Here is a 26,221-nt window from a genome sequence, read left to right as displayed (position 1 = left end):
TATTCAGCTACTGGACTCACTGAGGAGGAAAGGGAATAAACACAATCTCATAAAACCTTGATCTTCTTTTCTACTCACAGGCTTCGTGGGAAATAATGTCTTAGAACAAATATGTTTTTAAACTCAATTGAATTCAGAGAATGTACATTGCCTGAAACCCTGGGGGCTGTATCAGTTCCAGAACTAAAAGGTCAGCAGAGCAGCACTAATGCAAGATATATAAACAACCTGGGATACTTGTATAATGAGGTATCTCCTACACTGATCATCAGATGTAAACTCAGGCTGCACGGCCATATCAACAAAATCCTCTACAACTTAAACCATGAAATTAATTAATGCTTCAATAGGATACTGTATTGGACCCACTGCAGGGAAAGAAAAAGCCACCTCAAATTGCTCTGCATGGGTTCCTCTGTGCATAAATTAATGTTTTCTGGAGAGTACAGACACCTGTAAGACAGAATGTCACCTACACCCTCCTGAAGACCTAATATCATGGATCAGGCTGAAGAGATCCCAAAATATTTGCACACCTCTGCCATAGCGTTAACACAGATGCTCAAGAGAATGAATCTATAGTGCGATGGATGCACGGGTCTGAACCTGAATAGCACCCTGTTTCACAAACTGAAGGGTATCTAATCCCAATTTCATATATTATTATCTAGAGAGCTTTTACTCCTTGGTCTAACATCAATAAGAAAGCTTTTTTTTTTTCTGGTCTGGAAACAAACCATCTCTAGCCTTTTTTTTTTTTTTTTGGCATTCTTGTAGCAGAAAGAAGATACAAACTGGTGTGCAACTTGGCACTCTCCAACTGTACACAATGCTATGAACAGAAGTACTGTAACATATACAGAGCAAGAATGATGCATGTCTACTTCCTCAGTTATGTACACAGAATATTTATGATAAATCCAGAGGTATATGTATATGAACAGGAACCAATTTAATCAGATGAGACTTGAAGATGAGATTCTATCCGCATTCCAATACTGTATTATGCATGTATTAGAATTCTGATTATTTTTTTTCATAATGCAACTTGTGCAGAGGTTAGAGGAAACTATCTTGTTACTCAGATAAATTCTGACACAGGTCAGGAACTTCCTCATCTCCAAATGAAAAATATCTCCAGTTAAGGTTGAAAGTTTCTAAGCAGTTCTCTTATCTCTAAAAATAGGAGAAAAGTAATAAGGGCAGTGCTCTACTAAAGCAATAAAAAACCATGCAGAAAACGGCAACCTTTAAGCTTGCCCGATAGAATGAAAACAGAATTATCAGCATTGGTCACATGAATTAAGATCAAACTAATCAACTATCTAGAAAGAGACTCATTTTTACTATTTCTTAAAAAGAAAAACAAAAAACCAGACCTTATATTAAATTTCTGTGAAATCAGCATAACAATACAAGTTTTAATATACATTCACCCCAATTTTTCTATTATTTTAAAAATACACAAGTAGGGGGAAGTGATAAAAACAACTGATAACAGATGTCTTCTGCCACATGTCAAGTCAAATTAAATCTATGCTCTAAAATACACTTCAGCCATGAATACTGATGGCTAAATAGTGACCTGCTGTCATACACATCTCTAGAACAATTATGTTTGAGACATCCTGACAAAACTGCTTCCCACGTACATATGTCATCTGAACATATTTACATCAGTTCAAACTGCAGTGCTAGGACGAAGATCAATAATACTACAAAAACTGGAAACATCTGTTTAGAAAACAAAGTCCTGCAAAATAAGGCTCTGTCCTTCAGAAGTATTTTGACAATCAGCATCAAATATTTTTAGCTGAAGTCTTCAAAATCACAGCTAACAGCATTTGAGGCATGTGCAAAAATGCACATAACTGTAAATAAGAAACTATGTTCAAGTCATTAAGAATATTTCAAAACTGCCAGATAGCATTACAATTTGAATATTTTAAGTTCCCTGCTGGCTTGACTATTCCTCACAAGTTTGCCTGTATCTGTGCTTCTGTTTTCTTGTAGCTCTACAACATTTTGCGCAAAGCTTGAGAGAAATAAATATGCAAGCATTAAAATAAACAACCATGCAAGACCAGGGAGTGCTGTTTCTCAACTACTGATGGCAATTACTAAAGTCTCCAGAGAAAGGCTATTCTGCTAAGAATGCACATTAAACAGTGAGAAGAGGGCTCTGCACAGAACATACTCTTGTACTCATATTTACATTGGCTGTAATGTCTCATACAGATCTAAATGAGGGTCTCTCATGAAGGTCTCCTACCAAATGCAATCCCGTAACTGTGATTTTAACTTATCCTTGAATCACATTCCTGTTATTTCTGACCTCTATGCTTTTTTTCTGAAATACTTACGGAAAAGAAAAATGAAAAAAAAGGAGAAAACACAAAACAAAGAGCCACAACAAAAACCTTTGATGAGTAGTGATTTCAGTTTTGTACGTTTCTGAAAATATGGCTGAATCAGAGCGATGATTGTTCTAATGTTCCTAATGTTCTGGCTCTCTCAAAAAGCATCTAACTACAAGTCCTCTGCTAAGAAAAACAGGCCTTCCTAGGAAGTTTTGGAGGAAGTTTTTCACGCAGAGGATGGTGATGCACTGGAACAGGTTGCCCAAGGAGGCTGTGGATGCCCCATCCCTTGGAAGAATTCAAGGCCAGGCTGGATGTGGCTCTGAGCAGCCTGGTCTGGTCGTTGGTGACCCTGCACACATAGCAGGGGGGTTGAAACAAGATGATCATTGCGGTCTTTTTCAACCCAGGCCATTCTATAATTCTATGATTCCTAGAAAAGCAAAATAATTCTTTACTGAGAAATCTATAACGTGCCTATCTCTCTCTATGCATAACTCCTGCATACAATGCACTAAAGACAGACCACCTACTAGAGGAAGGCAAATGAAATTAGAAGAAATAAAGGATTAATTTGAAGGGTAATGAATCAGAAGGATAATACATTAGCTTCATCACTAATGTTAGGGCATATTATCAATGACTGGGAATAATACAGTGCTATGCTCATTACAATTATTGTGGGTTAAGAACTAAAATTCAGTAATTCTTACTATTAGGGAAAAAATAATAATTTGCATTTAAAAATCACATTTGTCAAGGCTACTTTTCCTTTCAGTCTCTTCAGTTTCAAACCATTAAGTGCTGTGGATTTTTTCCCAAACAATTGAACTAGGTACAACAACCAGTGTGCACGCTTTGTATCATGGGACTGCAGAACCTCCTGTATGATTCAGAGCCAATCCTAAAAGTGTCTCAATAGACTCACAAGCAGAGAGTGACTTGTCTCTGTTGGACGAATGGGTAACCCAGAACACAGTGTGGAATTCTAAATATCAAATCCAGATGAGTAAATTGAGACTGGCATTGGTCTCAAAATAGGATTAAAAACACACATACTGACCAGCAAAAACGGGGACGGAAAAAGCCTTCTGCACAAACTCCAGCAATTCTGACACTAACAAGCTCCATGCCATTATTCCAATAATGCCCAGCAAACACATTTGTGTTTTTCCAAAATGTTGTAGTATGGAATTACAATTTGAGTCCCGCAATTTATCAGTGTCAAAACAAGGTGGTAAAAATCCCACTGGCCTGCTTGCAGGCCCCCTTAAATTTCTTGTGATGGTTACACACACAGGCTGCTTGCTGTGATCCCACCAGCAGGAGGTTCTCAGTGTGCACTGTAGCATAATGGGAGCTTGGTAAGGCACCTTCACATAGGCCAACTGGAAACCATTCCTCTACTCAGCCTCAGAGGGGAAAGGAACAGAAAGACTTCTTTTATTCCTTCACTCATTGTAGATACAGCAAATCCACAATATTAGAAATTAAAAACAGACACTCCTAGAAGTCAAATGGCCTTACCTTTGTTTCACCAAAAAGAGAAGATTCTTTCATCCTTCACAAATCTTGAGCTCCTACAGAAGGAGTCCCTGCCAAATTTAATTTGTCTGTTTTGTATGAAATGTATAAATGGATACAGTACCACTCAGTGTAACAGCTGTGGATGAATCATTAGCTACAGTAAACATCATTTAGAAAGTCCCAATCAAAACAACTTGGTCAAGTTTTGGGAACTGTAAGCACACAAATGTCTAGAATATACTGAATTTAACAATCTGTTCCTTTTTAGATCTTTCAAAATTATCCAGAAAAGGAAGAAAGGAGAGAAGACAGACAAAGTGACAGGGAAAACACTTCCCTTCCTTTGCCTTCCATTTCCCCATTTACAATTCTTTTGTACCATGGAGACTGGAGAGAGAGCAGATTCATAACCTCTCCTCAGTGCAGTCTGGCTTCCCCAAATCCTTTGCCATCTCAGCGCATAGATGGCACAGCACACTGCTCACTTCCTCCAGTTCTTTGAATAACAAGCTACAGTTCCTTACGAAAACAAGAGGTGAGATAACACACACACTTTTTTTTTTACATGACTCAAAGGCCAAAAAACCCACAAGTCTTTCACTACTTCATTTACTGACTACATTTTATTGGCCACGGTAGCACAATAATTAAGCAGGAGCCATGTCAGGTTGATTCCATGGGATGACATAGAGAGCTTCCAGGACAAAGACTGTTCTGAAGAGTTTCCTTCTCATATTTTGTCATGCTATTTTTTTTTTTTTTTTCGGTCTGTTTACAAAAATTTCTGCTGTTTCTCATCATCTAAATCTAGTTATTCATTGTTACTAGAGAACAACTTCGCAATTACAGAATATATGATGAATCATCTAAACACAAATAAATGGATAACATACCCTAGTTGTCACTGAGTTTAATATGGCTGTCAACTTTCTTACTGAGCCCTTAACTAAAACTGTTTCTGAAATACTACTGTAACACACAGCTGTATCTACCTCCTCCTATTGGTCCTTAAACCACTTAAAAGGGTTGTATTACGGAAAAGCAAGAAAAGGAATTGCCCTGGGCCCAGCACACTAAGCAAACACAAAAGTCTACCTGGACTTTTTCTAAAGTCCAAAGTGAATTTTACTTCCGTCAAAATAGATTTTACTCCTTCAGTCCTTCCCACTCAAAGTTTGCAGCTTTTCTTCTCTCTGAACCCATCTGCACATGTCTTTTTCAAAACACATTTGATCTGCAAACACGTTCACAGAAACATTTTGCCTCTATTCATCTCTGGTTGTTCACTCCAGTCCATTGACTTACAACAAGACTAAGATCAGGAAGCACATACAGGTACACCTTGCCAAATAATCTCTTCCTGCCTGAAGACTTCTAATATGGCAGATTTATCTAAAGCACTTAGAGAACTTATTTTCTCCTTTGTCATGTGAACACTTAAGCTTTTTAAAGGAAATACACACACAGGTATATCTTCCACTTTCACCTGCAATGGAGGTGATGACTTGACTGAGAATACTGTGTTTATTGACTGATTCAGGTTGTGAAGACACAGGACCAAAATGGCAAAGTCTGTATGTATAACAGCTAATTATCATTCAGAAAAAAAAATCAATTTCACTCAGAAGACCAGCATGATAAAAGAAACACAAGTCTGTATACAAGGAATAAAAATCTTTGGAAATAAGGTGATTTTTTTTGTTGTTGTGAATACTCAGGAAAACAAGCTACTGTTTAAATCTTGGATTTGGTAGTCGTGTCTGTAATTTTCTTGGTGTTTTTTGTTTTTTTTTTTTAATGAAATTGGTTTATCTTGTCAACTTGGCATGAGTAAGAAATTACTTTTCTCTTCGGAAATAACACCTTAACCTGCAATACTCTCTAATTACATTACAGCCTGGATCAAGATGTTCAAAATTCCTATGTTTCTGATTTAGAATTCAAAAACTCAACTGCTTTATAATCCTCCAAGTGTGACAAAAGCATCACTGTTTTTTGCCTGCTGTCACTGAAAATGCCACTCAAAGTTATGCACAATCCTTTGTGCTCCAAATGTTTCTTCTTTTATTCTGTGTATGCTGATGAGCAGCACAAATAATATCAGACAAGATAACTTCTCATTTCAAAGAAGCGCACTTGCTAGTTTTTCCTCTGGACCTAGAAACTATGTAGGGATAGTCTATGTGGGTTTCATCTTCTACGTTTACTCTGAATCCCAGGTGGGGTAGAAACGGAATTGCAAAGGGAAAGAGGAGTCAGAGACCCAAGCCTTAAAATAAAAAGGTATCTTCTGTTTGTAGATACAAAATATTTCTCTATGAGGAATTAAAATAGCAGGTTACATGACTCCTGTATCCTTGACAGAGGTTACTATCACTGGTCAGTAACCTATTAGCTGAGAGAAAATTAACACAAGGCTGAGAGAACATTACATAGACCTCCTTGACACATCCACCTCACAAATAATTAATACACGTGCATATTATACAAGTAGAATAATTCAGGTAGCACTAGACAAAATATCCATGTATATATAAAACAAAATCCACACATATACATACAACAGAATTTCCCGAGCTCTCTCTTCTCTAACCCTTCCTCTTACTACTGTGTGAAAAAAGGCATTCTTCTTAATGAGCGTTGTACTTCCCCAATCAATGCAAAAACAAACAATTTTAACCAAGGTAAGGAGTGAAACAACGGTGAAAGCACTTGAACTGTGACATGTTTATAGAGGGATACAACTACAGAAAAAAAAGTCATAACCAAAAGAGTAATCACTGTGAACAAGTTTATAAACTGAACAGATAAAAAAAAGGATTAAAAATGAACGTTTTTACGATGCCTTACAATATAAAAACCAACCACTTCTAGCAAAAACATGATTCACTTATACTAACATAACAACTCTGCATTGCTTTTTCTTGAAATAGCTTCTAATAACATTTGCAAATTTAGATTTTAACGGTTGAGAAATACTGTATAAATCACAACTGCTAATTGGTCTGAAAACATATCATTTTAGATGAGTCATCATTAACTTATTCTGTAAGTGAAGGAACTAAGTGGATCATCAGCCACTTAAGGCTTTATAGCTAAATGGAAGACAGGTATAAAATGTCATATATTGTCTGCCTTGTTTGGAGGTTTGTGACTTTCTCCAGAGTAATACCCAGACCCTTCGAAACAGTCCCCTAAATTAAAATAATGACTACAGGTCAATTTATTTCTGGTACTTGCAAGCTCTCTGGCTTTCAAAATTGCACATTTAGAACTGATGTCTTCTTGCACATCTCAGAAATTCTGATTTCGTGCTATCACACAAAGACCTTATCTGTAAAGATGAATAATGAACAGGCTACGAAAGCCAAATTCAACAGCTGTTAAAGCTACATGTGCTGAAAGGTATTACATGCATTCAGCAACAGCTTTGTTCCAAAGTTTAAAGTGCCTCTAACAAAAAGCATTTACAGAAAACCACTCAAATCAAAGATGGCAAATTTTCAAAGCACTGCCCCTGTAGAAACTGGAGTGCAAGTCAGATCTGATCAAGTTGCAACATCTGAGTAAGCATTAGCCAGATACCTTTGCTTACATAAGAAATCAAGAATAAAGTACAAAAAAAAAATTCTTTTAAAGGAAAAATTATGCCAGATTAGATTAATAATATAATTTAGAGTTTATATATAACTTAGTGCTTTTGCTAATTACTTGTTTTTTCTAACCTTAGCACACTTTTCATCTCCCTAGATTCTTTGGGGCACTGACATACTCAAATACATATAGAGACTGGAATCAAATTCCCCAAGATACAAACAGGAAAAGAAACAAACAACTTACAAAATTCAGAATTATCTTTTATAAATTTGCATTCACCTAGGGAGTTGATTTTTTTTTTTTTTTACCTACTGGATTCCTTGGGTTAGAAGCACCTATTCAGGTCAGAGGATGTAAACTTGTGTCAAGAGCTATTTGCCACACTGTCACTTGTCAGATCTGTAAAGAATTGGGAATGTACCCACAAACTCATCTCAATTTCATTAGCAAATTTATTCTAAAGCATTAGAAACATTAGCATGAGGAACACAAAAAAAAACCCAAAATGGTGAAATTACCAACCCTGTTTTACAAATACAACGTAATTTCTGTGAAGAAAGACTAATAGATATCTTAGAAATTACTAATAAAAAGTATTAGATTTCTGCACCGATTTTACTCTTTCTGTTGATTTCTGCCTAGCCCTGATAGCCAACCTAAATCTCCCGTGGCACAACTAGAGGCCATTTCCCCAGTGAGAAGAAACCAACCCAGCTCTCACTGCAATCACCTTTCAGGTATTTGAAGAGAGCAATAAGGTCTCCCTTCAGTCTCCTCTTCTCCTGACCAAACAGTCCCAGCTCCTTCAGGTACTCCTTGTAGGCAATATTCTCCAAGCCCTTCACAAGCTTTGTTGTCCTTTTTTGGACCTGCTCCAGCACCTCAGTGTCCTTTTTGTATTGAGGTGCCCAAGACTGAACACAGTACTCAAGGTGAGGCCTCATAAGTGGCAAATACAGGGGCAGGATTACTTCCCTAGTCCTGATACAAGCCAGGATGCCATTGGCCTTCTTGGCCACCTGGGCACTGCTGGCTCATATTCAGCCGACTGTCCATCAGAACACCAAGATCCCTTTCTGTTAGGCAGCTTTCCAGCCACCCCTCCCCAAGCACTCCAGGATACAGTTGGCTTTCTGTTAGCACTCTCGCTCATCACTCCAGAACTTTTTGTATGAAAAGGTTAGGAAAAGAAAGATTGAAGGATTTTTCTAATTCATTCTTTTCCTTTCTGAGGACCTAGTGATGTTCATGAAATCTACAAGGCTTCGGGGGCTCCATACCTCTGCTGCTGAATCCTGATTAAGTTCTGTAAGAACCAGAGTGCAAAGCAAAGTACAAGACTGAGCCAAGAGGGAGGCTGGTTTAAAGACAATTGACACATTTACAATTTGTTTGTGCTTGGCCATCTTCCTGTGCATGGAAATGAAGTAATACTAAAAAGACTAAAAAGAACAGGGTTGACAAAGACAAAATGAACATTTTCCAGAGCTAGTTTTGGGAAAGTATGTAGCTTTTTCTCATGGATATATACCAGGATCTCAAATATCACATTCCCACACTATTAAAAGTAAATTTGAGCAGAACAGAGAGATACAACAAAAGTTTTCTCCCAGAACTCAAAGCTATTCTAGAAACCAAACACAGGCCATCTGCCATGACATTGAACATACTCAGCAACATCTCCTAATCACATATCACATATGAATAAGAGAAAGAGAATTCACTATTACAGAAGAGACACAATCCTATGCTCCTGCAAACAGTACTGGTAGCTATTGGTAGCTGCACGTCACTGTTATGATTTTTGGGATTGTTCTTTGAGTAGAACTAGGCTCCTTATTTATGGTATTAAAGCAATCACAACTCTGGTGGCAATAGAAGAAAAACATAATGTAATTGCATCTCATCCCTAATCAGGGCCACATCAGAAAAATGGGATTATAATTACAAATGGATCAAAATCACAAACTAAATCTAATATAATGCTGGGTCAGGCATGTTGCCTACACGTGGCTGTGGTCTGCTTCTAACAGCGATGAGCATAGCAAAAGCTAGATCTAGCCTCAGAAGTTTACAAGTACCAAAAGGACTGAGATTCCTTAGGTCCATTTCTTATAAATGGTTTGTTTATAAACGTTTGTGATTTTTTTTTTTTAATAAATAAATGATGCTCTGACATCATTCCTTTTGTTAGGTATTCTCAACAAAGACGTGGAATTATGTGTAACACGTAAAATTCTTAACTCAAATAGTTTGCCTTCATCCCTTGCCCCTACTCAGATGCATAATGCAAGGCTAAAGGTCAGAGGCAATGATTGTAACATCACTCAATTTAGACTTCTAGTCATTTTTGCAGCTCATCCAGTGTGATGGAGACAGAAGGGGTCTAATCCTGTAATACATGCATTCACTAAGTAAACTTCAACCTTTGCTTTTGAAAAATAGCAAGCATACTCTACATAAAATGTTTAAGACATCTTCAGGCTGGAGCAAAAATTAAGAATACAGTTCAGTAATTAACTGTTTATATATATAGGTCAAATATTGACAGTTTTTCTGCAATTTCATAGAATTCTAGTTTTTATTTATAACAACACATGTTAAAACATGATGTTTTGTCTAGGCTCTAGCAAAGGTCACCATGTACTCTGATACACACATACTACATCTAAAGCAATGCTTAAAACATATAATCAAAATCAGCTTTAAATTACAAAATATTTGCTAGGAACACAGAACTGCGTATTTTATAAGCCAAAGACGAAAACTGTTTTGCCAAGTCTCACTACTGACACTTATTCAGAGATAAGGATGTTCATATAATTTTCCTCTCTATGCTGGGACCAAAAATTAAAGAATTCAGTAACCACGGAAGGATTTACTCCACAAACCACTCAACAATTCTCAACCATGTGCCTGTCCTAAATACTAACATGCGATAAGCTTAATGTAGTGCTGATAGAATCAACAGCAGCTAAAGCAGCATTATAATAAGTTGTGTACCAGTGTAATGCATAACTTCCTCCAATCAGAAGCTATCTGCAAATTAACCTACAGCTATTATCTAAACAAACTTAGCAGTACTCAATTAGCATTTCACAGCTAACCAAATTATAATTAACATAACATTTCCTAACTATTAAGTATTTGAAATGGAAATCTCTGTTAACTAGAGAAATCCAAAAGAAAGGTCAAATTACAATTCTGAGTATCATAAATGACTCACAAATTCTTAGCAGTTAAACTTCTTATAATCACTTTGTTAACAAACTAGTAGCATTCACCCGTTCCATGTCATTCTCTGTATATGCCATAAAATCTTCAAGTCTTGTAAAGTATGCAAGTTTATAAAGTAAAGTCATCGCTGTCAGGTATCAATACTCCTTTTCTACTGGATGGTGCAGATCCTGCAGTAGATACCTCAGCTTTTCATGGTAATTTCCTGTTAGAATGCAAAATAGTCCACTAAACTCTGCAAAAACATTTATATAGTTAAAAGATCCCAAATTCACGTTGAGTTCTATCCACTCCCTATTGCTCTAGTCATTACATTTACTTTTTTTTTTGTTACAGATGTGACATTCTATGATTTGCATTATTCTGCTAATTTACAGGATTTAACACAAGTCTACAGCTGTGTTAGTCTATAGCTGCTTTTAAACAAATTTTTCACTGACTTTTTACTAATTAAAATTATGAATAGCAGCATTCAATTTCTTAAATCTGTATCTAACTGCAAGGCATTTCACTCTTGCACACATAAATATTCCTGCCTCCCCCACCATAGATTTTTCTGTTTTTAAATGCATTCCTATCCTTTTACATATTTTGTAATTTATTCACCCAAAATAGTTTAGAAGTTTCCAGCCTCGTCCTGTTAAATATAACACTAGAAGTCCCATCTTTATAGCAGATAATCTTCTCATAGTAGTAATAACTGAGAATATGCAACCTCTGATGTTTTGTACTATTGCTACTAGTATTATAGTATTATTACGATAGCATTATTACTAGAAAGTATTATTACTTCCCTCAAAATCTTTGAAACCATTTTTTGCAACAGTGCACAAAGTTCACTTTAACCAAAATCAGTACATATGTATTTTGAATTAGCTCTTTATAACCAGTAGTCATCTGTAGCTAGCCTTCTCTCGAGTCATAACAGACCTTTTCAGACAACAAGAGAAAAGTATTTTATGATCCACTTCATTTAATACATGCCTTTTTAAAAGCATGTTAATCTTTTAAACTGTTTGAAATCCCATTAAATCTTCATTTACTTGGTATAATGGCATATATTTTCTACTCGTGGCCGTGTTGCTTCTTCAGCCAGAAACACCAAAAGTTGACTATATGCTTATGTGAGTAGGGTGCCACACTCTAAATATAACTTAATTTGATGCTCACATTCACAGTACCTCAGAACATCATAATCTCATCTCTACTTAGATCAGCATACTTTGTGCAATGCGTATTTTTCACTCCTGGTGATCCCCAGTTACTAGTTTAAGTAGTTAGATCAGAAATTATTCCACAAAAAAAAAAAAAAAAAAAAATCTCTATTCCAAATTCTTGTATAGTCTTCTGTTCTCTGCTTTACCTTTTTTCTACTGTGTTCTGGAAGGCGGGTTAAAACTTCAGCTCTGATGAAGATTTGGTTTTGTTCATTTGCATCATGGATATGCTATTTCTGCTCTGTGGAATGGATGTCTTTGTTCAAAAGTAGCTCAGAGGTTCTGCATTTTCTCAAGGTTGCTTAAGCCTTTAAATCATGCACTTCCACCATCTGCTCTTTTTGTTGGCTTCCACTACTTGCAGATGCAGAGTTAAAACCCCATTCAGTTGTTTATCACTTTTCTGAAGAATTTCACCTCTCACAAGTCTAACTACTCCTCATAGCTAGGTATTGCCTGAAAAATGTCCTGCACTTTGCTCCCAGCACTGTGCATTATTTGTTCTTCAGTAATGATTCACAGTCAAAAAGCTGAACAAAGTCTGTTTTTCAGAATGCTGAAAGTTCTAACTAAACACATCATATTTCATGAGCCACCACAGCAAAACAATGCAGTTCAATGAACTGTTTAAGTTTGCTCGTCATTTTTTGCTTCTCAGTCATTTAATTTACCAAAACAAACAAAAAAAAAAAAAGGTAAGAAATATCTTTCATTTTACATTACATGGGTGCACTTAATAGCTGCACCAGAAAGCAAGAAAAAACAAAATAACAAGCTATTCTCTATTTAATAATCTGGAAAAATAAGTGAGGTGAGAAGTTCTCACTGATAAGCTCTATCACTTTTGCTTTCAGAGTCCTGAAATGATTGTTTTTGACTGTCTAGGAGGTTTTTCTTGTTCTCTGCCTGCATGGCTAGCACAGGCCTCCATCTACATCTGCCTATTTTTGTGAAAAGAGGAGCAAATACGTCCGTTAAAATATAGCTATACAGTTTACTGATTATGTTGTCACTGATGATAGGTATCCCTTGGGCAAACTTGTCACAGTTTACTGCAGTCCTTATATATCTCATTAAAAAAGGTCTTTTATTAAGCGATCATGTGAGGAATTACACTTCAGTTACTTTCATGATAGTGATTTCTGTATTTTTTCTTAGGTAACCTAGGAAATTGCTAGCATCTTCTACACGGAAGGAGACTTTCCTGCCTACTTTCATTCTTTCAGCCCTCTGAAAGTGTTATTTATTAACAGCAGATGTACTCAGTTGGAATCCTGAAGGCCACAGGTGGCCAACCACAATTCTTAAGCTGTTCACTAATATTAGAAGAATAGCTCCCAGATCACCCTTATGACCACAGAGGAACAGCTAAATAATACAAAATCTCAGAGCCAAGTAAAATCAAGTCAGTGTGACTCATCAGAGCACACCGAGATCCTGTTCCATGCCTCACACTCATCGGAAGAGGGAACCATTAACTTCTGCTGCCTAAGAAAAACTCCCAAACTTCTGACATACATACACTGCTGCTACTATACTCACAAGGACTTTGGCATACAGCTTGTGAGGTTGAGGATGGCTGCCTATGCCTGTTACAGACAGCATTATAATACAAATTACAGACTGCAAATCGATGTATTATAAAGCAATCTATTAGCATATTGGCTTTCTTCATGAAAGTGAACATATATAGCAAGAGACACATATTCCTTTCTGAGTTAGACAGTGTATGGGAACCATTTTTAAGTTTTGCACCAAATACAAGAAAAGCAAAATGATACTGCCAGGTACCCTAGAGTCTTGGGCATGAAATACTGAATCATTTATTGTAGAATAATATATGTGGGTGGGAAGAGAAGGTGGTAAAACAAAGATTGTGCCTTCTGTGCTGGATTCTCAGAATTACAGATGGAGACTGTTCACAGCTGTATTAAGCAGAACTAATGGTATGCAGTGTACAAATGGATTTTTTAAAGCAGTTTCATATAATGGGTTTGGTAACTTTGAGAAATGCCTTTCCCCAGTGGTCATTCTATTGATGTAGAGCCTTAAGACAATTTTTCTAATTAAGCAATAAATTACAGCTGCAGGGAAGTCTAGTAAGTCACTGTTAGAGCTGTGCAGAGCTCTGAAGCTTCATACTGCTGAAGGTATAGCAAGTCTTACCTAATCTTATTCATTAATTCTTGCTTTTCCCCCTAGTTTTCCTTTGGGTTTTGAGATCAAACCTCTCCTTTCAGACCTCTTAAAGTCATTCAAAAATTAGGTGTCTCTGGATAAGAGACTACCTTACCACAATAACTAACAGCTCCCTTCCTCTTCTCATTTTCCTTCATTTTCCCTCATTAAGCTAAAATCCTTCTTTAAATAGTTTTGTTGCGTGTTTTTTGTTACTGCTCTTTCCCTTCTGAGGGGCTGGCGAAAGTTGATTTTGATATGGTGCTTTCTTTGTACTCACCAACTTTTAAGATGAGACAGATATCTGATTCCTTTGCAGATCACTGGGTGGCAGCCAAAGGGCATATTCCAGATAGTCTCACTGAGATCAGATACTATTTTGAAGTACATCTGCTTTTTGACAGCTATACATATACCTGCCAAACGTTTCATCCAACAGAGGAAATACCCAAAACTAACTTCTGTCTTTACAATGGAATGCATCAGTACTTCTCCCTTGTGCAGTAAACCTGGAATTAGCACATGAGTTTTTGAATCATTTAAATTTTTCCTTTGTGTTATCAGTGCGTCTGAGATATCTGTACACAAGGAAGAAATAGAAAAGCAACCTGCTCACCTACTAACAGTTATTAGAACGGCACAGATTACGGAAATTGATAGAAAGGAACCAGGAGCAGTTGTTCTAACAGACAACTGTGGAGTAGCTTCTTCCCAGGAAGCTACTCTGCTTTAGCCTCCTGCAACTGGTTTGCAGCTTGTCTGGAGGATTCATAGTCATCTGATGAAAATAAAACATTACATATAGTGACTTAAAGTTTCCAACATCCACAAAAATGGGTAGCCAGTTGAATCTTTCTTATGTTTTTGGCATCAGTAGTAACTTAACTGAATAGAGAAATCACATCTTGCAGCTAATTGGATTTCATGTCAAAATTGCTTGTACACTTATGACAGAGGTTAAAAAAAAGCAGCTAATTTACTTTGAAAAAAGTTATTATTCTGTGTATCTTTGCCATATACTTTCTAACAACTCCTCAGGCTAGTGCACAGTCTATATCTGCCTAAACATACTTATTTCCACACTTCTTTAAAGATAGGACAGATTTGGCATAACATGGCACTGATTTTTATGACAACATGGTCAGTTTCGTTTCCTCATTTTTCTGTAAAGCACTGCATTTGTATTTTTCATTAACATAAACAGTTTATCCAAAACTTTTTCACGTGTTCAGACAAAGAGTGTAATAATGCAGATGACTGACTGCGATGACTGTTTTCTGAGAAACCAAAGCCAACAAGCAGAAAAAAAAAAACCCACACCAAAACCCACAAAGTTCCCTTTCTAAACATCTTTGCTGATGCTGCTTTGCCACAAATCAGTCGGCAGGACTCCAGCAATCCAATTCACAACCATATTGCCTGAGTTTCCATTAGCATTCAAGTTTCCTTAAAAACTGTAAAAGCTTTTTGAATCACAGAATTACAATAGCAGGAGAATATCAGAAGACTAGACAAAATACCAAACAATTCTTTAAGAAAACTATCCTTGTCCATTTTAAATTAAAAATTTCAATCTCTTCTCATACATCTCATACAAAAGGTTTCCAAGTACACAGTAATTTTTTTGTTATGACAGAAGATTTAACTATTTTTAAGGCACAAGTATCTGATTTGAATAAAAGTCAAAAACTTTAAGAATGTGTTTAATGTCTAATAGTTTTTAAAAAAGAGAAATCTAGTCTTTTCTCCTCAAAGCAAAACTCTGTGCTCAGTCAGAACCTTCATCTCTTCATTAAACATAAGTTGTTGACTGTAATCCTAGAAGGCAGTGAGTTTCAGCAAGTTTTTATTACAACAGAGAGTGAGTCCCCCTGAGAACATGTAAAGAGGAGAGGAGGAAGTATTGATGGACAGTAAAATAAAAATAAACACCACCCCCAACCAAATCCTACAAGAATCCAAGCACTGACAATGCAAAGCCTCTCTACAAAGAATTTTAGAAAAAAATAAAAAGGTGTCTATGAACAAACATCTAAATGAAATTATAGGATGATGTATGCCTGTCAGTTGACCAAAGTTCACAGGTTTTTCTGCTCAGATTCCTCAAGAAGCCTAGGAATTTGATTTCATTGCCAAGGGTTTGTGAATTCTACTCACCAATAAGTACAAAAAAGAGAACAGTGTTCAGCTCTTCAATTCAGTTAAGTAACTTCCAGCATACTAAAGGATGCATACAGCCAACATTTCTAAGCACTAAAATACTGCTGAAAGAATATTATCCCAGCAGCCCTTCTGGAGGAATCACTAGTGGATTAGCTCAAATTTTAAAAACCAGATTAAACTTCTCTCTCAAAAAATTCTCCCAGCTACCTAAGAGCAACAAGCAATGGGACAAGTGCAACACTACAGTAGTATTTAAAGGAATTAAGCAAATATTGAGAGCAATCAAGTTAATTTCATTTAAGTTTATTTAATATGTATATAACATCATCTTGCTACACGTGGTCCTTATCCAGCAGAAAATTAATAGCTTAGGAAGAGACTGCAATCAGATTTGAACACTTAATATTTTCATGGTAGGGAGCTCTACCTTTTCATACAGCCTTTTATAAAAAAGAGAAAGCCAAACACTGCTGTAAGAATAATACACATATAACACAACACACACAACACACACCACACAACACAATTTGTATTTGAAAAAAATTATATTTCATGAGCTTCTAGAACTCTCTATCAAACCATGTGAACTCTTGCTAAATGGATTCCTACCATCTAAAGATTCACTGGCCTTTGAAGATGGTAGCTAAAAAGCCAGGATATATTCGTTTTGCATAAAAAGCAAAAGAAAAAGAAAAAGCCCTCAAATTCCACAGTACGTTGGTTTTTTGTAGATTATTTCCTATTTAAAAAAAAATTGAAGAAATTCTGGATGCTGATTCAACAATGACTTCAAAATAAGACATGGATATGAGGAGAGAAGCATACAATGATGAATTATGTCAGCCTACAGAGTTACCCATCCTTTAAGATCCCAAATATTTGTAAAAATACAGCTTGCTATTGCAGAAACAATTTCATCCCCAACATTTATCTAACATGTCTTCCACTAAATAAGCTCTGAATGAAAATTATGCTCCTTGTACGATTATCCTCTTCTGTCTTACAGAGAGAACTGCTGAAAACAGAAAACCCAATAACTACAAAGCTAGACTTTGCAGAAAGTCCTTCAACAGCTAAAAAAGATTTAATGCGACTCTCTCTTCTGGATAAGAAAACGGACTTCTCACCAAAAGGCCTAACTTGTTCCAGTCTACCCGAATCCACAGAAATTTCATTAAAATGTGCAGGATTAAATATTTATTATTTTTTCAGTAGCTGCCTAAGAGAGACACCTGAAGCAGGCAGACAGAAAAATATTAGGAAATTCAGACAAGGTTTTGGTGGTAGCAGAGGGAATGTTTCCACCCACCCACTGTTCTGATATGCATTGTCACAGGGTTGGCCACAGGTCTTGATTAAAAAAGCAAATCTCTATTTTCTGCCTCAAATTTTAAACAGCCAATTCCAGAAATGCCAAAAGATATATTAAAAATCAAATTCAAGTTGTGCTGTCTTGACTGCATAGTGCAACACGAAACAATTATTACAATTTTTATATTAAATGACATTTATTTTACCACTAGGAAACTTCTTTAAAGGCCATAGCCAACAATCAGAAATTATCTGCATTAGCATCCAATAAACCACTTTCTGAATTGTGTTTTTCTTAGAAATGGTGACATGCTACAAGTGGCACACAGTAATCTTCCTGAATGACCCAGTCAGTAGCACAATAAAGGAAAGGAGAAATTAGCATCCCCATGTGCCAGAATAAAGAATGATGTCCACTCCAAACCTTACATGCCTAGAGTGGCTATCAGTACAACCTCCAGTTCTAAATAGTCAGGTCACAGATTGTATATACTTCCCTTATTAGTCACCTAATGCTCAAAAATTTGCTCTCATGTACTCTTTGAAGTTTTCCTTTGTGTTCTGGATAAGAATTTCTTTTCTATATTTTCTGTAAACAGAACTTTTATGTAGGCAAGCAAGCATCAAAATGACCAAGCCATTTTTAGAGAAACTTGAGCTGTTAGCTGAAGCAATGGCTTAAAAGGTTCATCTTTTCTCCTCTTCAGATTCTGAGACAGGGACTCCTGTCAGTATTTCTAGTTACTTACTCCTCTTACTAGTTTTAAATTCACACACTTGATTCAAACAGTTCAAGCTAAAAGCAATAATAGAAAACATTCAAGCCCTTGGTTCTACAGAGGAATGATATCACAAGACAAAGTGACAATTCAGAACATTATCACAGAACGTTAAGCAGTATTCCTGTTTTATGCCACAGAAGAAGTAACTGAACTTAATTGAAGCTCAAATGAAACACGTGTTAGTATTGGAAATGAGTGCCCATTTAAGTAGTTTTGCACTAAAATACAAGAAAAATATGGTTTGTTTAACAAATTACTTATATATTTGAGACAGAGCCTTATCACAATCCCCATGAAGCAGATTCTCTTGTAGAGACTGCTCTATCAACTTAGTACCTTTAACACAAATGGACTGATTCATGCAATGTTCCCTTGATGCATGGGAGACATTTTCAAGGAGCTTTTGAAAAGCAGAATTCCAAGAGACAAGGCAGACACTACTGCTTTGGGGAGCACCATTTATACAGGCTATTAAATGGTGCGATGTTTCAGCATCAAACGTTCCTGAATCTAACACTTTTCTAGAAGAGGAAAATCTCTTCCTGACTCTCTCACGCAGCTATATCAACAGAAGCATGCTACATGCACTATGTGATCCCTCCCTTGTGCTTTGTGCTTACACCAGAAGATCAGCTTTTAGCATGCCAGCTGATCATGCCAGATCTGCTTGCTGTGATTGTAATACTCCCCACAGCATTGTCAGCATCCATCTCCAGAAAAGAGATTTTTAAACGAACACAGGGAACTTGTACCACAGACAAATAAGCATGCAAGTTAGGTCCTACAAGTCTCCTCGGCCAACAGAACCATCAGCACCTTTGCAATACACCTGCTAGGCATGAAGGGTGTAACAAGCAAAGCTCCATCACCAGAAAGCTCCAAACACAGGTGTGTTGAGCATACACCAAAGAGGCCAGCCTGATAAAGCTCTGGATTTGAAGGTATAAATAGGAGCCCCTTCGCCTTTTCCTGCCTTCTCTCTCTAACCATGCATCTCAAGAAATTCTGACTCCTCCAAAGGCAAATGAAAGGCACTTCTCAGGTTTTTAGACAAACTGAACATATATTTAATACATTCGTTTTTCTGGAACCCTATTGCTCTTTGAGATAGAAGTAATGAATTATTGTGAATATCTTGCAACTATTCTTAAAAGGAATGGCATAACACAGGTAACAATTTTAAAACAGTGAGAGGTATGCAAAGTACAAAGGTACTTCTGTTGTAATAATGAGCAATTTCTATACTGCAACTGTAACAGGAAGTCCCTAGATTATGATTAAACTAAAATTTGCTTGGCTCAGAGCCGTGCAAGTATTTCTTCTCCACATTCCCATCAATTACAGAAGTACAGTAAGTGTTTTTGTTCTTAAGTGCACTATTACAGGGGACACAAATAACCCACTTTTCTTCTGAGGTTGGAGCTAACATTTCTAAAATGCCACATTACACATTTAGCAGACTTGAAGCATGCTCCAGTTTTTACTTGGTTGCATTAGCGAGCCATGGTATTCGAATCAGATAAAAACGTGAAGTATACCACATATCCTACCCAGACTACACATTCTTATAACAGCAGTAGAGTTTCACTAACACTTTAATCCAGGAAAACAACCTTTGTATGGCTTCATGGACAGCTTTATGCCAGATGGTAATGAGGACCAATATTCTTCAGTTAATTTTGATCTTAAATATTGCATCAAAACCTGAGATAAAGGCATCACCTCTGTATCACTAAATGTAATGAAATACACCCCGTCACCTCAGAGAAGAGGCCACATCACATTCTCCATCAGGTATGAACTTCCTGCTTAGAAGATATTTTCCCTCCCCCAGTTTTATTTAAAAGTCTGTATCAACAGATGTTTAATAACAACAAAAGGGGAAACAGCACATTCTCATTCAGCACCTTGGCCATTGCCAAATGTCTTACTCTCAGGCACTACAGGCTGCAATTTTCTTCCCCTTGAACCAATTTTAAGAGGATCAGATCATAATACACTGCTAAAGTCACCTTCACAGTTCAACACTGACTACAGAAAACTTTTCTGCAGTGTTTCTCTTTTACCTTTACATTAGATGACAACTGCATCAAGTTAAAAACAAACAAACAAAACTTGATCAATTCCCATGTCCTTGTTCTACAGATATAATAGTTAATCTCAGTCAGCCAGTGTTTCCATTCTTTACTATATCTTTTTCTAGCTTAACTCACTTAAAGGTTTCTTGCACTTTCCTCACCAGGTGTGTTAGAAATTCTCCCCTATATAATCTACACATCTATTATTGTATATTTCTTCAAATTCATCTTTAGTTCTATGTCTATCCAAGATGACTGGCTAATAGACAACTAAAACTTCTGGCTTAATCACTCCATGTTCAAAGGCAAATGGTCGCAACAGACTTTGAAGAGAAGATTCTGAAAGTAGAAAGTTATTTTGAAGTAGATATCTGTATTTTACTAATCTACATGATTGGGCTAGGCTATTCACAATATAACAATCACATGGTGCTGGAAACAAAGACCTAACTATGCTTTCAGGCCACATCAGGTACTTCTGATCTGCTGATCTACTGTTCTCCTTCCATTTAGCGCCTAAAATTCAAGCAGCATAGAAACTCTTCATTACAACAGTGCAGAAAAAGTGGCTGTACCCAATCTTGATCCCTCTTCCTGAGGCAGAAAGAATATAGTATTTTACAGTAGGAGGACAACAACGTGCAAGGCTTTACAAAAGAAGTATTAGGCAATTTCAGTAATGGAAACTTCATTGTTATCTGGCTATGGATAGCAAAAGAAAAAGCACATGAACCTACCGACAATTCTTTGATTAATTCTCTTATTTTCTTGTGTCCATGTTTCTCAGCTATACTTGCTGGAACATCTCCATCTATATTGGTTATTTTACAAGCCCTTGTGGCCTCAGGATGCTTGAGCAGAACTGCTGTGAGGTTCTTTAATCCAAATCTGGCTGCACAGTGAAGGAGAGTGGGAAATTCTTCCAAATGGCTATCTGTATAAAAAAACAAATCTTTAATAAAAACAGTTTTGCTCTTATAAAACACCTATCAGCTTCCATTACAGAAAGTCTTTAGAATATTAGTGCTACTGAATAACAGTTTCTCAAACTGCCAGCACAGAACAAGCACCAAAAGAACAATTACTAAAAATGAAACTTATATATATATATTAAAAAATTCATATATTACACATATTATATATATATAATATATATATCATATATATATTTATTGTATTTACATTGTGTATATTATATTGTATTTACCTCATGATTCTATGATTTGTAAAAAAAAAAAAAAAAAAAAAAAAAAAAAGGTTGGAAAGACCACTAAGATCACCTAGTCCAATCTCCAACCATCGCTCAAGTCACTCAGTGCATCATCTACCTTTTTCTTGAGACCCTCCAGTGATAGTGGCTCTGTTCCCTCCCTGGGCAGCCTGTTCTAATAACTCGCCACTGAGAAGAAATTTTTCCAAATATCCAACCCTAATCTCCCCTAGATCCTTTTCCTCCCTGCAGCTTGCCAGCTACTCCACCCCAAGCTTGCAGTGATGCGTGGGGTTTTTGTAACTGAAATGCAGGACTTGGCATTTGGTCTTGTTCAAGCTCATACAATTGGCTTCAGCCCACCTATTCAGCCTAAACAGACATACAAATCACATGCATATCTTAATAAAGGATAATTAAGCATAATTAAGAGATCCCTCTCACTTTAAAAAAAAAAAGAGGGAGTTCAGTCTACTAAGAAACAAATTTCCTTGCAAGGGGAAAAAATCCTATAGCCATGACACAGTTTTACAAAGTTGTGTATTATCTAATGCTTTAGAAACATTTTTCCATCTGAGAAATCTGAAAGCGCTGTAGACCTACAAAAGTGTTCCTATGTTTTCATATCACAGTTCACTTCTGAAAATTGTCATGACTAGCAGAGACTTGAAAAAAATTTGCTCAACAACAATGAAAAAGTCAGAGTATTAACAGATGGATGCATCAGACAAAAGTTTTCAGAATGTATCTGAAATAGCATGAATATTCATTTTCATCACGTTCCGTTTCATCTTTGAAAACCAGGACAAAACAAAACAGAACTAATTTTATAATTTCAACACTTGGTCATGTATTAAAACTAAGAGAAGCCACAAGTTACAAATGAGAGACTAAGCATAAATAGTATTTCCCTCTACCTTCATACTATACTTTCTAATCACCTGCTGCTTGTCCCGCTGTGGTTTGTTGGTGTGAAGTGCATATTCTGTTTTCAATAGGATCACTGCTAGATTCTATTGCTAGTCCCTAATTCATTTTATACTCCTCCTCTCTGTCCTCTCTCCACTTTCCATGACTTATTCCCAGAACTTCTTTCTTGAAGAGATCCAGTGTACTTAGCTGTGCCCTACAGAGAATCAATTCCATCACCCTCACTACTCTTTTCTGAACCTTTTCCAGCTTTAATATAACTATTTCGAGATGACAGGAGAAGAAATGCACATGATACTCAACTTATGGGTGAACTATGAATTTAGGCACTGTCATAATTATATTTTGTTCTCTATTCCCTTTCTAATAATTCCTAATTTCATTTGCTTTTTGATCTGCTACCTAGCAACCAGTTGACTTTATCATGGAATTGCATGTCTCTCTCCTGAGTGCTACTAGCTTGCTCATAGCCTCTCTTTTTCTATGACAACATAGGATTCTTGCATCACTTCATTTTTACCTATGCTGAATACCATCTGTCATCTTACGGCACAGTTATTAAATCTCACAAGGCCTTTCCTCACTACTCCCCAAGCAGCCCTAATCCTTACTACTCTGAATACTTTGCACTATTAGGTTAAGTTTTTTTCATGTCATCTGCCTCTGGGTTTTTGGACAGTTATTCAGCCATACTCAACCAATGACCAAATTGATTATGTTTGCAGAATCAAAAAGAATAGCAGGAAATTATTTTAATTATCAATATTATAAACATGAAAAATTATGCAATTCAAGTGTCACAGAATTTCTATTTTATTACAGTTTATATTAATTGCCTAGTCAAGTTCCTAGCAAAACTAGGTTTTGGCATCACACAACTTTTAGTACTTCAAAACTGAAAAACTGCATGCTGCTGTTAGAAATCCCGCTATTTCATTCTTCAGTTCCCTCAGAACACTGACTGAATACAAGTTAGTCCTGCTAATTTCTAGTCCTGCCAATTTTTGCTATTGGTTTATGATTCTTTTAACTGAAGCCCCTTTCTTCTTGTCTCCCAGTCAGCACTATAATTCCGAAATCTACACAATTTCATTTAGAGCAAACACTGATACAAATAATTTATTTAGTTTCTCTTTCAGTTATTTTTCTTGAGTTTTCCCTTATATCCCAGTCCTTATGAGACATGCAGATTATACAGCGCATTTCACATTATACATCACATTTTACATTATACAGCACATTTTCAGGTATAGAGCTGGCTGGCTTACAGTTCCCTGGGTCCTCCTTGCCCTTTTTGAAGACTAGAGTGATTTTTATTTTTTATTTTATTTATTTAAGATAAATAGATCACCAGCTGGGATTAGGAAGCCCCTGACTTGTCACAAGTTATTGTGACAACCACCACATGATGTTAATGAGTTTACCCATTTAAAACAGTTTTTAACACTCTGCTGTGCTAAGCCATTTTAAGCAGCTCACCTAGCAGTTTCTGGCATTTTAAGAAGGATGCCAAAGTTTGGCATGGGCCAAAGTTTTCCAAGTCTAAGTGATAGATGCCTTCAAACTGTTGAGTATTTGAGGCCATCTGAATATGGTTGCTCTACTGATAAATGTTATACATATAGTTGCCCAGTCTGCTGTTCCCTTCACCTACCTCCATAATACTTTAACACCCATTTCTGCGTGCAGCTGCAGTACCAGTAGTCATTCTGCGTAAGTTAATGCCTTTGACATTCTTGCAGTGGGTCAGAGACATTTTTGGACCTGATCTCCCAGAAATTCCTCCCCTAGCAACACATTTAACTTAAAAATAGTAAAGTTAATGACCTCAAAAGAGATTATTGAAACCTACTGGTCTTTCTTTTTGCTCTTATTCTGAAAAGTGTCAAAAGTGGCTGTTTAAATGCCTCCTAAGTCACCAGATAAAGGTGAAGAAGGGATCTCTTTTTCACAAATTATAGCAAAGTCACTGACAACTACAACTACCATTATAAAAACAAACAATTAAGAACAACACACTGAATGATCTAATTCATTTTTAAAATAATAATTGTTTTCTAAATTGCCAATTCAGAGCTTAATGTGCTCCTATGACAAATCAGATGTTGTACTGCATAGAAATTTCTATCTTGCTGGGTTTAACTCTTGTAACTGAAACGGTGCATTATGCATAGTAGCAATACCAGAATTCATTGAATGCACACATGCTTAAGGCGGGAAAGCATTCATGAGCTTGCAACTTTGTCACAGTGAATTTGGGAAAATTACCAGAACTTCTATCAGTTGTGAAATTGAACAACCAATATATTTAAGTTAAAAAAATACACAACAGAACAAAAGAAGTAGTCACTGGGGATAAACAGAAGTTCACCGCTTTTAGCTTATTTTACAGAAAAATATTAATGAAGAAAAGCTGCGATTGGTAGGCAGCTACACTGAGAACTCAAAAGCTGATGATGGTGGTGATGCACCAACAGCTGAACAAGAAGATCTTAGTGATCTTTTCCAACCTTAATGATTCCATAAGCAGGAACAGAGACAGTGACCACGTGGCTTTTTTTTTTTTTTTTTTTTTTTTTAAAGTTCATTAAGGTAACTTCCTCACCTAACTGAAAGTTTTGCTTTCATAAGTGCTTGCTCTTAAATGCTTTAGCTGGCACACACAAGGTTAAATGGGAGTTGCAGTTTTGTTCTGTCATAATCCCTTCTCTCCTCTATAGAGCATTCTGGAACACCTCAGCTATAAAACAGAGCACAAAATCTAATATTACTTTATTGTAGCACTGTCTTAGCCTGTGGGAATTTTCGTAACATTGCAGTAAGCAAACAGAACAGCCTGCAGTTATACTTCTGCAGACTTTTAAGACATACTTCTTTTATTTCTGAAGTTACTGATACAGGAAGTTACTTCTACTAGCAATTTAAATACACATTTAAAATGATTTCTATAGTGTCAATGTCAATTAGATCAAGGAAACACTTAGAGCACTTTGTTTCCTCTCACCTGCCTGTCTTTTGACCTTGTTTCATTAGCAGCTAGAAACCTGAATTCATTCTTTTGAGACTGATCATTCAGCTTGAAAGAAAGAATCAGAGAAATCAGGATAAAACGTATGTTGCCTGTAGCGTTAGGTGACAAAAAGCAGTATTTTCTATAAAATAAGTAAATCACAATTTTAAAGAGGCCTCAACATATGAGTTTAACTAGAGTGATGTTAACAGACAACAGTTCACTGAGAGAGGAAAAAAAGATAGGTTTTCCTCAGGTAAGCTGTTTTTTCTTTGACCTCAGAAATGAACACATCAAGAATTCATAAGTCTGAAAATTGAAGATTAGATTTAGAACTTCCCCAACTCAGAAAGAGTACTGAAATACCAGTTTGGATTAGTTACCGTGTTCTGACTGGAGTCTTTTACCAGACTACAGAGGAATAATACACACATGAGGTATCCTGAAAGCAGATTTGTACAGATTATACAACTTTCAGGACAGTATCTCCAGCTTTAGTTACATGCTTCCATAAAAGATGGAGGAGAAGGCATCTCATTACCATCACAAAAAAGCCAGACATGATCTTAGATCTCTTTTTGGTTAATATTGTAATGTTAACCACAATGTTTTTCCACAGGC

General features: G+C 36.4%; 1 protein-coding gene across 1 annotated transcript in view; it reads right to left on the bottom strand.

Moving 5' to 3' along the window:
- BANK1 (B cell scaffold protein with ankyrin repeats 1) overlaps positions 1-26,221 on the bottom strand; it is a 109,765-nt gene that overhangs the window by 53,463 nt on the left and 30,081 nt on the right. The window contains exon 6 of the mRNA XM_042870958.1: positions 21,188-21,384. Within this exon, the coding sequence (XP_042726892.1) occupies positions 21,188-21,384 (197 nt within the window). The remainder of the gene's footprint in view (positions 1-21,187; positions 21,385-26,221) is intronic.

Source organism: Lagopus leucura, unplaced genomic scaffold (genome assembly GCF_019238085.1).
Source record: "Lagopus leucura isolate 7727_CA_CO unplaced genomic scaffold, USGS_WTPT01 Super-Scaffold_100004, whole genome shotgun sequence".
Classification (NCBI taxonomy): domain Eukaryota; kingdom Metazoa; phylum Chordata; class Aves; order Galliformes; family Phasianidae; genus Lagopus; species Lagopus leucura.
This window is presented reverse-complemented; position numbering and strand designations above follow the sequence as displayed.